Below are 15719 nucleotides of genomic sequence, written 5' to 3' on the forward strand. Positions count from 1 at the left end.
CCCTTATTGCTTTACCAGAACAAATACTAACAGGTTGTTTATCATTGTAGTTCTGTATCTTACTCAGAGTTTCAAATTTAGAAATTTCAGTTCAGTCATTTTGGGTCAAAAGAGAACCGTTTCGGCCAACCCCAGAAAGAAACCTGGGGAACTGCTAGGTTTGCGACCCACAAGAGGGCCCACCAGGCAAAAGATCTGTATCTTGGTCTCACCGTTTGAGCTTTGCCCACACACATTAATTCAGATGAATAACAGAACAAAAGAAAGTACACAGCGTATTCTTTCATTAATTGGTTTATTCATCAGGAAAGGAAGAGAAGAATGGCCCGTTTTCAGGGAATTAAAGGACACTTTTGCTTGAAGGTGCTGAACGTTTAAATAACAAATAATAAATTATCTGAGTCAGTAACTTTTAAAGCACGTTCAGGGACGTCCTGGTGTTTTGCAAAGGCACCTCAGGGGCAACTCTGAAGTTAGTCATCATCCCACTGGCTAAATGTTAACTTGCAGAGGAATGGAGGTACCAAGGCCCTGAGGCAGGGGAATGACTTTGAAACAGGTGCATCAGACCCTAAAGAGGTGATCAAGCCTCGTATGTGACCTTGGTCAGGTCACGTCCTGCTCTGGGTTCTGTTTTCTTTTCTGTCCAACAAGGAGAATCAGTGATGGAAAGGAAACAGAATTCTTTTAGCCCTAAAACTCTGAGATCACTGCGTGAGTTGTGTTCCCCCCAATGTCTGCTTCCAACAAAAAAATAGTGTAGGATTATCTTCATACCACCGTCTTCAAAGCCTGTGCATCATGTCTTTGACATTTCTTGGTGATTGTGAATCCTAGCTCTTTTTGTTTGTCCCTTTGTTCAAAACCAGTTTTTTTGTTTTTGTTTTTTTTCCCCTTTCACTCCAGAAGTGTTTAGTGAGGGCTTTTCAGCAGTCAGGTGCTGATCTAGGTGAGGAGAAGAGGAATAGGCCAACTTTTCTGTCTTCTCCAGGAATTCCCAGTCCAGTGATGCGATGGTAAACCCACTTGTGTGGTTTTTTGGTGTGGTTCAGACATGTCTCCCAGGTCTGGCCCTTCTGACTAGGGATGATAATATGTTTGAGCCAAAGATCAGAGAAACTGGTAATTACCTTGGAAAGAGGGATACACACCACCCCAGCCTTTCGACACGTTTCCAATAAATATCTTCTGGCGCAAAGACCATAAGGCTTGAATCCGAAAGCAGCCCATTCTCCTATTCCCACGTCTTTGGTAAGTGCGAAGTACCTTCAATTTCCAGATCTTTGCAGTGGCTGGCTGGTTGGCCAGCTAGTTGTTTATAAGAATCCCCGATGCAGCCTTGTTTGACAACCGTCTGTGCAGTAATCTGATTTAGATCAATCTAGTCTCAAATTCCAGCCCCCTCTAACTGGGTCTGTCCTTTCTGGCAAGCCGGTCAACTTTGCTGAAACTTCTTCTTCCTGATCTGGAAAATGAAATTACAGACATCTCACGAGGTTGTCCTATAGGGAAGGACTCCGATACAGAGTGCCCAGTATCTGTTGAGGCCTGGTGAAGACTCAGAAAGTGGCAGCTCTTTTTATGATAAGCTCTACAAAGAGGGCCTTAGGCATCACCCTGCCTGTGAAGAGGAGGTAACTAGACCAGATCTCTCAGATCTTTGCTGGAACTTGAAGGAATCACTGTAGGGTTGAGCAGAAGCTTATAGATGTATCCAGGGTGGGAGACAGGAAACCCCCCAGAACCACAGAAGGTAGGTGCTGGAGTGAAGCTGAGGCAGTAGTCTGGCCAGACATGTTGATGGAGTGGACATCTGAACTGGATTTGAGAAGAGGAACTTGCATGGCCTCACACCAAAGGAGGTGTCCATGGTTGACATTAGATTGTAGGAAAGTGAATGGATGAGGCTTTTTCTCCCCATTGACCTGCTTGATTAAACCAATAATCTGTTTGGAAAGCTGTTATCACCACCATTTGAAAGATTAACCTAGAAAATCTCAACAGTTGGAGGCGGCCTTTGGTGTCCATAGTAAGTCTGGAGCGAGAGCTTGGTGAATGGTACCTTGAGAATGGAGGAGTCTTCTCCCCACACTGACGTTTGGAGGTCAAGGGTCTGCCAGCGCAGGGGTTGCACGCTGGAGGTCTTTCTTGTCTCATCTATTTCAACCTGAACGGCGTTTAAGATGAAATCTCACCTAGTTTTCTTGGCTTTTTAAAAATATTAGACAACAGGACCACACTGAACCACATTCTTGTGTAGTGAGTTTGCTGGCACCAACTTTTTTTGGGGGAGGGGGTTCAGATTATTGGCCAGTTTTCTCCTTGAAACAATCTTTTCTTCTGGTTTTTGTAACACTGCTCTGTCCTCCTTTCCCTCCTCCTTCTCCGCCTGCCCGGTTACATTCCATACAAGCCCTGGCTCCTGTTGTCTTGAACACCAGCTAGCTCAGGGCCCTGTTTTAGAGCCTCTTCTCTTCTCCCCAGTCCACATAATCCTCCGGAGCAGTCTTTTGAGTCCCAGCTCTATGCTGTTGGAAAGGAGAAAAGCTCTTCCTTTCCTCCCTTCCGAGTTCTTTGGTGGATCTAGTAACTAAACTGACCTAAGACAGATTAACAAAAGAAAAGCAAATTTAATTTTCTATGTAAGGGAGCCCGTAAAAATACAAGATTCAAAGAAGAGACCAAAGCAGGCAGCTTTGTCACACTTTTCAGACAAGGAAGTAATACATTTGTGAAAAATCGGCAAGACAAAAGGGTTTGGAGTTGGTGTAGCAAATTAGTGAGCAAGTAACAAGGTTTGCTAAATGGCCCTCTCCATTCCCGCGCTCTGGTGATAAGGATGCCTCTAGCCTCCTGGGACAGGGATGGTCCCTTTCATGTGGCAGGTTTATTTCCTCTTTTCAGGGAACAAAGGAAGGTCAGAGTGTCCTTTTCACACTGGCTGTTTCTTGAGTAACTTTAATTCAAAACAATCCATTTGCCAAAGCGGCGTAATTCGGGCCGGCCTCTTCTCCAGCCGGCCTCTTCCCGGCTTCTGTCCCTGACAGCTCCGTGGCACATCGGGAACTTGTTGAATTGTGCAGAAGCTCAAGATGGTAGGGCTCTGATGGGGTATTTTTCTTTCTCCCTTTTATCCTTGAACTGACCCAGGCTGTTTTTATTCTTAAAATCATACTCATTTTGTAAACTTACGAAAACACAGAAAGTTATAAGTAAACAGATAGAAATTGCTTACAATCCAGAGACAACCACTGTTCATATTTTGGCTAGTTAAGAGAATTCTTTTACTATGCTGATTTCCATCACTATCCTCTCTCACTGTAAGTTTATCATATTACTACTTTATCTCCCACCTTTTCTATGTGTTGCCCACTGCCCCAGACAAGGCCTAGCACACAGGAGGTGCTCAGTAAGTCTTTGCTGAATAAATGAGTCTCTCTTTACATATACAACAGAGTTGAGATCGTATATATACAGTCCCAGGTTTTTCTTCATTTAGCATTATATTCCCATCTTGCCACTGACTTAAGCATTTTTCGGTCATCTGGGATGACAAGTATGTTTTGTTTTGTTTGTTTGTTTTAGAGATTTTATTTATTTGACAGACAGAGATCACAAGTAGGCAGAGAGGCAGGCAGAGAGAGAGAGAGGAAGCGAAGCAGGGAGCCTGCTTCGCAGGGAACCCGATGCGGGGCTCGAGCCCAGGCACCCTGGGATCATGACCTGAGCCAAAGGCAGAGGGAGAACCCACTAAGCCATCCAGGAACCCGACAAGTATGTTCTTTTATGAACTAAGAGAATCCTCAAGGGTCTATCATTACTTTTTCACTGAAGATGAACATTACAGACCTCCAGGCTTATTAGAGTAAATCAAGAGCAAAGCTTTGGGAACTCTAAACTTGACTCGCTGGTAGATGCTGACACTATTCTCAACCCTCACAATTCTTAGCTTCTCTTAGTAGAGAGAACTCTTAAACTTGCTTTACCCAGGAAAAAAGGGCAACCTCCCCTTTGAAATCTTCCAAGAGATACTATTAGATCCTTTAAACTCTTGCTGAAATAGTGTGGTTCTGTCCTCGGGGAATACAGGCAGGCTGACACCAGAGTTCATGTCCGGAGACCCTGAGAATGGATGCTACCATTTCTAAACTCTGACCCCAAATGGGAAGAAAGTGGTCAGGTGGGAAGGTAGTGGCTGAGTGAAAGGTGAGCCGAAACTGTAACAGAGGTGTGAGAAGGGCTGAAGACAGAGAAATGGAGAAGGTGCGCTGAAAGGAGCGTGGGCTCAGGAGATCTACCAGAGAGCCCCTCCCATTGCCGTCACGAAATGTGGGGCTTTGAGATGCTTAGAACTTCGGGTCACAATTTACTCATCATTAACGAAAGCAATTATCAATAGATAATAGTAATTACGATTAGGCCTTTCAAGAGGTCCGCGCTCAGAAACTCTGGAACGGTACACATGAGCAGCACAGTATCCCAGGATCTGACAGTGGCTGCTAAAAGGAAGCGGCCCCAGGGGCACCTGGCTGGCTCAGTGGGTTAAAACCTCTGCCTTTGGCTCAGGTCATGATCCCAGGGTCCTGGGATTGAGCCCCACATCGGGCTCTCTGCTTGGCGGGGAGCCTGCTTCCCCCTCTCTCTCTCTGCCTGCCACTCTGCCTACTTGCAATCTCTGTCAAATAAATAAATAAATCTTTAAAAATAAATAAATAAATAAATAAATAAATAAATAAATAAATAAATAAAAGGGAGTGGCCTCACTGGAATTAACAGGAGAGGCTACGTTGACTTTGGATGACAACAGCCAAAGATTTTATTAAGTAAACTCAAAATATAAACATGTCACCAATATTGACACTGTGAATTATTAACTCATCTCTGCTCTGAGGGTCCTTCGCACTATTTGAGTTGTGGAACTCTCCAGTGCTTGTTTCTATACCCTAAACTATCCCCAGATTTGCCCCCCTGGGGTAAAAAGAAAATTAAAGGGAAGACAGACTGGTGAAAAATTTTTTTAAAAAGATACCAAAGTATAGGGGCGCCTGGGTGGCTCAGTGGGTTAAGGCCTCTGCCTTTGGCTCGGGTCATGATCCCAGAGTCCGGGGATCGAGCCCCACATCAGGCTCTCCGCTCAGCAGGGAGTCTGCTTCCTCCTCTCTCTTCTGTCTGCCTCTCTGCCTACTTGTAATCTCTGCCTGTCAAATAAATAAATAAAAATCTTTTAAAAAAAGAAAAACCTTTAAAAAAAAAAAAAGATACCAAAGTATAAAGATAGGCAAAGTGATGCTGTAAATCCAAATTAAAACTAGACCAGAATATTTACATATTTTATTAAATCTTTACAATCAGTAATTATAATCAAATACACAATTATATACAAGGATTATATACATTTTGCCCAGACTTTTACATCACAGTACATAGTTTCCCTTAGAAATATTGTATACATTTATCACCAAACAACAAAATCCAACAACAGTAGTGTTACAGCACCTGTTAGTACAGACATCTTTTTCATAAATTACATCATAAGAAAATATACGGCTGTAAATTGGGCTTTTAAAAATGTCTTTTATAAAATCTGAACATACAATATTTCATTCACAGAATGTTTTTTTTTCTATGTTCTGACTGAAGCCTTGTGCATAAAACGACCGGTTGAAATATTTACTAAATCAGCTCCCCCCACCCCCACCGCCCACTTCCAAAATTATAAGCACTATCTGAATTACTTATGCTGAGCTTCCTTTATGATGAATCTGGCATGGGGTTTGGTGAGAGAACAAATGCTGGTTTTATTGTAAAAAGGGCTATGATGGTAATTTAAATTTTAAAGAAATTCTCAAAAGAATAATTAATTAGAAATTAAAACTAGAGAGTGCACAATTTTTCATTTTACTCTCTAATACTGTGAAGAAAAAGGGGAAAGTATAATGTCAAAAAACAATTTGTTCTGAAACAACAGTTATATTATTGTTGGAAGCCTATTAAAGGTTAAAAAGAAAAGAAAAAAAACAAAACCTACCCAACAAAATATCCCATCCTAAACATATCCAGTAAATTACAATTCTGTCACACCTACTTTATGGGAAAATTATTGCAAATTAGGGAGTATCATTTTAATAGACTTTCATAAGCAGAAAAAGCTACAGCTATTTTTTAGTTAGGTAAACAAGTGAAGTTTTAAAACTTGAAAATACCTGAATTAAATACTTGCTCTAATATCTAATTTTTCACTTTCAGATAAAATCCTTACTTGATTCCAGGTTTGTAAACATTGTATAAATCCTTCTTAGTCCAACAATTTTATGGCTGTGGTGATCACTTCAGCTCTGTTTCTATGCAGTCAACATTTAACTGAGGTAGACCAGATGTTTCTAAAATTCAGGGTCTCATAGAATCCCCTGAATATTCAGGAAGTAAATAAAACGTCTATCAAAGGTATTTAAAAAACAAAACATTCAAAAAAAAAAAAACAACCTAATGCTGTTGGAATTTTTTAATGAACTCAAAAAACAACTTCATGGCAGTACGTCAAATACGAATGTGTTGTTAATGATAACGTTGGGAGTTCTGAAGCTGAACATTACACCTTCTCAAATAGGGAAAAATCAAATATGATTCCTTCTGGGTGTTAAGTATAACTTGTTATAAAAGACATATTTTAAAAGGATTCACTTTTATTAAAAAAAGTGAACAATCTGCTTCTAGACGTCAAGGAACGGCAAAAACTCGCCCTAATGGCCAAGGGCAGGGAAAGTAATAAGGAGGCTCTCGTATACCTTGAGATCTTTGCTGGGGGAAAAAACCACGTTGTTTTGTTAACTTAGAAAAGTTGAATTTAGACAACAATGGCTCTGAGCTACAAATACAAAATCAAATCAATGTATATAAGGCTTCTGGAATCAAAGTCTTAGAGGAACATCTGCTCCTTTTCTGCAAGCCCCAGTCCTATAAATCAAGGCAAGTCAAGTAATTAAGCTTCAGCTATTTTGGCAGCTTTGCAATTAATATGAACAAAGCACTATGTCTATCCTTCCGTATACTGTATGTATTATAGTTCTATCTTCTTACACCAAATTTCACATGCAGAAAGACTAAAATATCCATTTTAGTGTCAGGTTTAATTAAGAGCCAATAAAGGTCTTATTCTACTACTCTTCCCCGCCCTCCCCCTAAAACGTGAATTCTCTATTAGTTTTATTATTCATTGACCCAATTATATTTAACTGGAATTTTTGAAAGCAGCTATTTATCCCCCTAGAAAAGATTATGTTTACTTGGGATCTAAGACATACTGTACACGAATATACATAACTACAATACAGCACTGCTCTCCATACAGTTTAACAGCTCCCCATACAGTTTAAGTTCATCAGTACCTCAAAACTGTGTTTTAAGAAAAAATTAATATGTAATGTCACGGTAAAGAGAAAGAAAATTAAGTCTCACAAATATTCCTTTAGAACTGATTTAGTAAGTTTAAAAATAAATAAATAAAATGAATAAAACCATGATTTCAATTACAGGGCTGTCTACAGGGTATCAAGAACAGATTTTAAAACTTAAATGCGGCCACCAAAAAAAAAAAGGGAAAATAAATTCTCATTAAGCTATATGGCTATATGTTAGTTGGCACTGTGTATGCTTCTTACACAGGTTACCATAGATTACTTTTCAAGTCCATATCAAAAGGAATATCTGTTAAAAAAAAAAAAAAGAAAGAAAAGTTAAAAAAAAACCTCAAAAACCATGATTCAACAGAAAATGTGACAGATTCCTTAAGTGCGTCTTTAGAAACTATAGTTTCAAAGAAAAAAATAGTAGTTTCCCTAGGATTTTTAGATCACTACCACAGTTTCATTATGGCTCCCTAAAATAGAAAAATGGAACAAAATGTATTCAGCTATTGGCGGTATGGCCCTTGTGGCTCAAACTGCATACTAAACATGGGATGGAGTAAGGCTGATGGCTAGAGGTAATCACCTCTAAGAGAAATGAACCGGCAAAGATTTATAATTTACCCGACAAGGATAGAACTTTAAGTTCCATTTCAGAGTAGTCATGGCTCTCCCTACGGAAGGCCCAATGGCAAGTTCATATTACATTATAGTTTCTCCCTTGTTCCATTTTTCCTAAGTATTAAGTAACCAATTTCCATAATATATTATATGACCTTTTTACCTGGTCCCAATGATTAACTTTATGCAGAGAACTCACTGAGAAAAGTACACTGGGTTCACCTTTGGTTTAAACAAAAAGGACACTGTTAAGAGAGGAAAAAAACCAAGTCATCTTAATCATTTGTTTTACGATGAAGCAAGTGGAAGTGATGAGCAAAGCCCGTTTTCATCATAAACGCATCTGCTTCATGACCACTCGGGTCACTCTGAGTGTTTTTGTGAAGGCAGCAAAACCAGAATGCCCACAATGCTCATATGTATTTTCCCAAAAGAGCCTCTAACCCCCAAAACGAGGAAAGTCAAGCTTCCTTTAACTAGAAAGCTAACAAATTCCTATTCTCCACTCCACCATCAACTGAATTTGTTTCTTGTCTATCCAGAGACTGCACAGCAATTTGGCTCCTAGGAATGCCCAGCTATCCTTTCCCGGCCTGAGGGGCTGCAGGGTGGTGTGATGCTGTCCCAGGTGGGAGTCAGGGTGGGGAAGGGACTGTGAGTTTCCATTCTGGATGGGACGGTTTTAAGCAAGGTCAGCTCTAACACAGCATGCTCCAGGTTCCTATGACCACTATCTCAGTCAGAACGTGGTTACTCATCAGCATCCTCAAAGACTCCCACTAGAGAGCCTGCTTAGTATCAGGGTGTCTGTGAACCACAGTTTGCCTTTTCTTTTTAAATACCTACCACCGGATTCTTTAGTGAGTCATAGTTCATCTTTCTCCATCATTTCAAATGCTTCTATATCTTCATTCCAGTCTGCTAATATGGAGTCTATAGGCTGGACCTTTTTACCCCAGCTAACATTAGGACTGGAATCTTCCTCAGTTTCTGATTGTTCCTGGAGTTGGTTATCTAAATCTGTACATTCACCATCAAGACTGGTAGTCTCATGGTTCTCCATGGGGTTAGAATTCTGTTCAGAAGCAGAAACGCTTGCAGCATTGTCTGTATCTGCTGGAGATGATGATTCTGGTTCTGAGTTTAGAGAACTTTCCTCAGGAGACTCTTGATCAACCAAATCAACCTCCTGAGAACTTGGCGTAATCTGTTCAGCACTCTGATCCTGAGAATCGTTTTCAGAGGATGGTTGTTCTTCACTTTCCATGTCGGGATCTGTATGTGAAAGAAAGAAGCTTCATGCTACTTTCCCACTCAAAAGATTTACTATGGCAGTTTTAAGAGCATACTGATTTTCACAATAAAATGAAGAAATAAAAGAAAAAGAAAAGCACATTAATGCAAAACAGTGAATATTAACATTGAAGGGTAAAAGTACTGCCTTCGAATAATAATGTAACCACATTTTTCTTTTATATGCATTTTGCACAATTCGACAAAACTTTCAAACCAAAAGGATGACTCTAGTCATCATCTAGACTGCCTTCAATGGGGATTAGTTATGCCAAGAAACACACTAAATAATACTGCTAAAATGCATATAAATTTGCACTAGATGTCTAAAACTTATTGTTAAATATCTAAATTCAGCAAAGCTTGTACATGAGAACACATGAAACAGAATAAATTTTAAACAGCACTTATCAGTATGTTTTAAGATAATACTCTTTTGGAAAGTGAAATTCCACTCAGTAAGCCATGAAAATGCAGATAATTCAACACTATGGATTTGAGGGTACTAATGTGGTTAGATAAAATATTTTCACAAAGACAAGCAAGAACAGATTATTTATTGTATTTCATTATTGTAGGTCTATGAATTAGAAGGTATCATTTAAAAATCCACTGGGAGGCTGAAGAGGAGGTTAAACCTCTTGTATTGAAGATACAGTGAAACTGCTAGAGACCTTCTGTTCAGGGCTCCCACAAGACAGTGCGGGACTCACACTGATGGCCCCTGCCGTGTGCTCCCCGTCTCTGCAGACAGTGAGCTCGTGGGTCCTGAGGGGCCCCTCTCAGTGCGGCAGGCACTGTGCAAGATAATAACGTGAGGCAAAAGCCAAACACCAGACCTGCCCTCATGGACCTTTCAGTCCAGGTGGGGAAAACATTTACAAATAATTACACAAAATCAATGGAAAATCGTAACTATGACATGTTTTATGTTGCTAGGAAAGCTTACAGAGAATAGGAAAGAGTAAGGAGAGCTGAGGGTTTCCTTCAGAAAGTGACACGGAGCTGAGATTTAAAAGGTAAGTAGAGTTAATGAGTCAAGGAAGGAAGGGAAGATGGGACATACTCTGAAGCCAGAAAAACTAAAGGAAACAGGCAAGCGGGAAGGTACAGACAGGTGCGTTTATGTACACCCTGATGAAGGATTCCCTGACTAGGGAAGTTTAAGTTTGCAGGAGCTGGGGAGTCCCCACACTCTCTCTCTTCTAAGCTGTGGAAAAGGTATACTTTAATTCAACAATCGGGAAAATCACGGTGGGGACCAAAGCAGAGAAAACAGGAGCTGGCCGCTCACTTACAATAGGCTACCCTAAGTTCAAGGGAAAACAAAAAGAAAAACCTTCAGGGTTTTTTCTAGATTGTATTAATCTGGTTTAGAAGTATAGGAAAAGATGTAGTACTGTCTGATCTAGTAATAAAAATGGTGCTTTTGGCAAAAAATTACCCTACGGCTACTGATTATGCAATAGATTCTGGAAATCTAGCTAAAACAACAGGATAAGAAAACAGAAGTCGGTATAAATATAGGAAAAGAATAGATCAAATTGTATTTTTAGAGTGTGCTGTATATTTAAACTCAAAGCAACTCTAAATTTTTTAAAAATAACATTAAGATAATATAAGAACTTGAAAAGAAGGGTAAAAATAAAATAGGCAAATAACCGCTCTATAGTAAAAACAAGTTAGAAATAAAGTTAAGTACCCTTTTCATAATAAAAATTAAAACTATAAAATGATTAGAATTGCTATGAAAGATATGAGACCTACATTACTTAATACCATAAAATGTTAATAAAAACATACAATAAGACCAGATTACATTTACAGATAGTAAAACTTTCTACTTATATGTAAAGCATACAACTACACAATTCCAAAATGAACCCCATTTCTACTTTTTGTTTTGTTTTGTTTTGTTTTGGGACCAGATAGAATTATTTGGAAGTTCTTATGGAAGAATATATATCGAAGAGAAGTCAAGAAATTTTGAAAAGAACTAGTGAGAAGGGAGTTGCCTTATCAGGTATCAAAATACATTCAAAACAGCAAACTTTTATTATTGGCACAGGAGTAAACAAATAGATTAGTTGAAAAGAAGAGCAAGTCTTTCCAGACTTCCTAGACAGAGAAAATATGTAAGACTATCTGACAGACAGCAAAGCAGCAGCTATCAGTAAAGTAAAGACGGCCGTTGAAGAAACAGAAAAGGCAAGGAAGGAGTTAGTGTTGGGGTCGCATGGTCTCACGGCCTTATTCTACGGGGCGGGTCAGCGTCCTGCAGGGAGCAGCCCAGTCCTCAAGAGCATTAACAACTACATCATTAAATTCCGGAATGGAGTATCAGAAACACACACACAAAAAATGAAGAAAATCTCAGGATACAACGACAAGAAAATGATTGTTTTTTTTTTTTTTTAATATTTTATTTATTTATTTATTTGACAGAGAGAGAGAGAGAGAGAGATCACAAGTAGGCAGAGAGAGAGAAGGGGAAGCAGACTCCCCACCAAGCAGAGAGACTGATGTGGGACTCGATCCCAGGACCCTGAGATCATGACCTGAGCCAAAGGCAGCGGCTTAACCCACTGAGCCACCCAGGCGCCCAAGAAAATGATTAAGTTATAATAATAAAAGAACAAGGGAGCCTTGGCAAAGACTTGAAATGTTCTATGATCATTGATACGTCTGTCCGGCCAACATTTGCTGCAAGCACGGATTATAGAGATGAGAGCAGGTAAAGCAGCAGGATTTAATATGAATGTCAAAGTAGAATGATATTAAAAAGATCCTTGGAGCGCCTCGGTGGCACGGTCCTTTAAGTGTCTGACTCTTGGTTTCGGTTCAGGTCATGATCTCAGGGTCCTGAGATCAAACCCCATGTCCGGCTCTGCACTCAGCAAGGAATCTGCTTAAGACTCTCTCTCCCTAGGGCGCCTGGGTGGCTCAGTGGGTTAAAGCCTCTGCCTTCAGCTCAGGTCATGATCTCAGGGTCCTGGGATCGAGTCCCACATCGGGCTCTCTGCTCAGCAGAGAGCCTGCTTTCCTTCCTCTCTCTGCCTGCCTCTCTGTCTACCTGTGATCTGTCAAATAAATAAATAAAATCTTAAAAAAAATAAAAATAAAAAACTCTCTCTCCCTTTCCCGCTGCCCCTCCCTGTTCTCTCTCTCTCAAGTAAATAAATAAATCTTAAAAAAAAAAAAAAGACACTCTTACATTTCACCTATGAGAATAAGAGAAAATTCCATTAAGAAGGTGGTATTTAGGGTGCCTAGGTGGCTCAGTGGGTTAAGCCGCTGCCTTCGGCTCGGGTCATGATCTCAGGGTCCTGGGATCAAGTTCCGCATCGGGCTCTCTGCTCAGCGGGGAGCCTGCTTCCTTCTCTCTCTCTCTGCCTGCCTCTCTGCCTACTTGTGATCTCTGTCAAGTAAATAAATAAAATCTTAAAAAAAAAAAAAAAAAAAGAAGGTGGTATTTAAATGGGTGTGCAGGATGCTAAATGTCCTCAAGAAGAAATGGGCCATGGGTGTGCGGATAGGGATGGATAAGCATCTCAGAAAAAGGAAGATATGTACAAATGCAAAAATGCATGCGCAAACATGTCAGGCTAATAGAAGGGTGCAGGTAAGTATCAATTCGGCTTAACAAGAATGCTTCAGAAGCTCCTTTCCAGGCAAAGAGGTCTTCTGTGTACATATTAAATTTTGCAGTTCAACTTTAGGGTAGATTCACCCCAATCAAGTTCAATGGGGGATAATCTTAGGAAAAGTAACACTGCTAGACTTAAATCTTGAGCAGTTCGAACCATGGGACCTTTCTTTTCTTTCCCCCATTTTCTCTGTCCGCCTCTGTATCAGGTAGGTATACATACAGGAGCAGGACTGAAAACAGTCTACTGCTCTCAAGGCACCATAGACCTACACTGTAAACTGAAAGCATGATCGTGTCTGGAACCTTCAAAATGCTGATTCATTTCCCCTTTAAAATACTACTGAGAAAAGGAAATGGATTCTTAATTATAAACTATCAATTTGGATCTAAATGTAACACACAGTGGTGAGCACAGGGTTGGAATAATTCTTAAAATTTGGAAAGGTGGGACACATGAGAGACAAGATACTAAAACTTCCATGACAAGCTCAACTATTAGAAGTAGGACTGGTCTGACCTGAGGAAGCAGTATTTCCACTTCATAAATTACTAATGCTTTACTTCTTTAGAAGAATGTGTAATAAGATATCTTCTTGCTAGCAGACAAGACTATTACAGATATATATATATTTTTTTTAATTTTATTCATTTATTTGACAGAGAGAGAGACCACAAGGAGGCAGAGAGGCAGGCAGAGAGAGAGAGAGGGAGAAGCAGGCTCCCCACCGAGCAGAGAGCCCTTGACACGGGGCTCGATCCCAGGACCCTGAGACCACGACCCGAGCCAAAGGCAGCGGTTCAACCCACTGAGCCACCCAGGCACCCCTATTACAGATATTTCTGTTATCAATCGCTGGAACTTCTCATCAGAATTAGAAAGCGAGAGTGGGAGTAGGGGCTTGTTCTGGGGCTTTGGGCTTCTATTTTCTGTGTCAACATGTGGGATGAACTGCTCAATTAAAACTGTGCGACTTTATAAAGGAAGTATGAATTTGTGGAATGAGATTTTTAAAGAGCAATCTGGAGGACATGTTAATGCGCAGATTTTAAGAATGCTAATTACTGGAGGTACTTATATAATCCTACCTAGCCCCCTTGATGGTATAATATGGTTCATACATAACTGGGAGACTAAAAAAAAAAAAAAAAAAAAAAAAAGGAAGAAAAGGTGCCTTCTTAGTGTTGTTCAATGCTTCTCAAAGTGTAACTGAGTGGAATTACCTGGGATGCTTGTTTACAATTTCAGATTCTAGTCCCCTGCCTTCCGAGAGTCTGATTCAATATTCTGGAGTAAGACTTAGGAATCTACACTTGTAACAATAGCATCAGCATCCGCTGATGCAGAAGAGAAATGCAGGCATGTGGTAATGGCACAGGACAAATTAATGACAACACTAGAGACATCATCTTCTTAGGATATTTTCCTAAATGAATAAAGTAGTTGATTTAATAAAACTATTACTGAGTTTCTGTTATACCAATAATTTTATTATATTGATTTTGTTAACATAGCTGTGCAATTCTTGAAAGAGCTACATAAAAAGGGGAGGTTTTTTTAAAGACTTTTTATCAAACGATCATTCTGTAACAGAATCACAGCTCACTAACTTTAGAGCCCAACAAAACTTTAAAAATAAATCATTTCTATAAAGCCCTTTTAACTGCACAGTCCTTAAAAAATACTTTTCAGGAGTGCCTGGGTGGCTCAGTCCGTCAAACAGCTGCCTTTAGCTCAGGCCATGATCCTAGGGTTCTGGGATCGAGCCACACACTGAGCTCCCTCGTCAGTGGGGAGCCTGCTCCCTCTCCCTCTGCCTGCAACTCTGCCTACTTGTGCTCTCTCTCTCTCATCAAATAAATAAAATCTTAAAAAAAGAGAGAGAGAAGGGGCACCTGGGTGGCTCAGTGGGTTAAAGCCTCTGCCTTCAGCTCAGGTCATGATCCCAGGATCCTGGGATCGAGCCCCGCATCAGGCTCTCTGCTCAGCGGGGAGCCTGCTTCCTCCTCTCTCTCTCTCTGCCTGCCTCTCTGACTACTTGTGATCTCTGTCAAATAAATAAAATTTAAAAAAAAAAGAGAGAGAGAGAGAGAATACTGTTCAGATAGTTTTTTTGTACAGTAGCACCCCCCCACCGGTTTTCCTTTGTCACATTTCAGTTACCCGCCATCAGCCGTGGTCAGGAAGCAGATGATCTTCCGCCTCCTGACCCAGCATCAGAAGGTGAACAGTAGCCTAATGCTAGGGTCACACTGCCCATGTCATTCCTCTCGCTTCATCTCATCAAGTAGCATTTTATCACCTCATATCACCACAAGAAGGATGGGTATAGTACCGTTAAGATATTTTAAGAAAGACCAGGTTCACATAAATCTCATTACAGTATATTGTTCTAACTGTTCTGTTTTATTATTAGTTATTGTTATCAGCCTTTTATTGTGCCTAATTTGTAAATTAGACTTTATCACAGGTATGTATGTATAGGAAAACATAGTATATATACAGAACAGTAGACCATCCATAATTCCTGGCACCTACTGGGGGATCTTGGAATATACCCCCCACAGATGTGGGAGCAGGGGAGGATCTATAGTAGAATTTGTCTTTTTCTCTTATTCTTTCTCTGGTATGAGAAGCATATGCTTTACTATGACCTTGTAGTCCTAATCCCATGCACCCCTACACATATATGTATTTTTAAAACAAGCTGATATTTTAAAGACTTTACATTATATTCAAATAAAAGTGATCAAAA

General features: G+C 40.1%; 1 protein-coding gene across 14 annotated transcripts in view; it reads right to left on the reverse strand.

Annotated features, from left to right (window-relative positions):
• Positions 1–278: 278 nt before the first annotated feature.
• EDEM3 (ER degradation enhancing alpha-mannosidase like protein 3) overlaps positions 279–15719 on the reverse strand; it is a 77622-nt gene continuing 62181 nt past the window's right edge. For 7 of the 14 annotated variants that reach the window (XM_082702969.1, XM_082702961.1, XM_082702960.1 and 4 more), the window contains one exon: positions 5318–9299. In XM_082702969.1, the coding sequence (XP_082559095.1) occupies positions 8890–9299 (410 nt within the window). In that variant the 3' untranslated portion in view covers positions 5318–8889. Of the gene's footprint in view, positions 2601–5317; positions 9300–15719 lie in introns of those variants that run through there. The other 7 variants (XM_082702963.1, XM_082702965.1, XM_082702970.1 and 4 more) reach the window with 2 other exon arrangements.

Source organism: Mustela nivalis, assembly GCF_964662115.1.
Source record: "Mustela nivalis genome assembly, chromosome: 16".
Lineage (NCBI taxonomy): Eukaryota > Metazoa > Chordata > Mammalia > Carnivora > Mustelidae > Mustela > Mustela nivalis.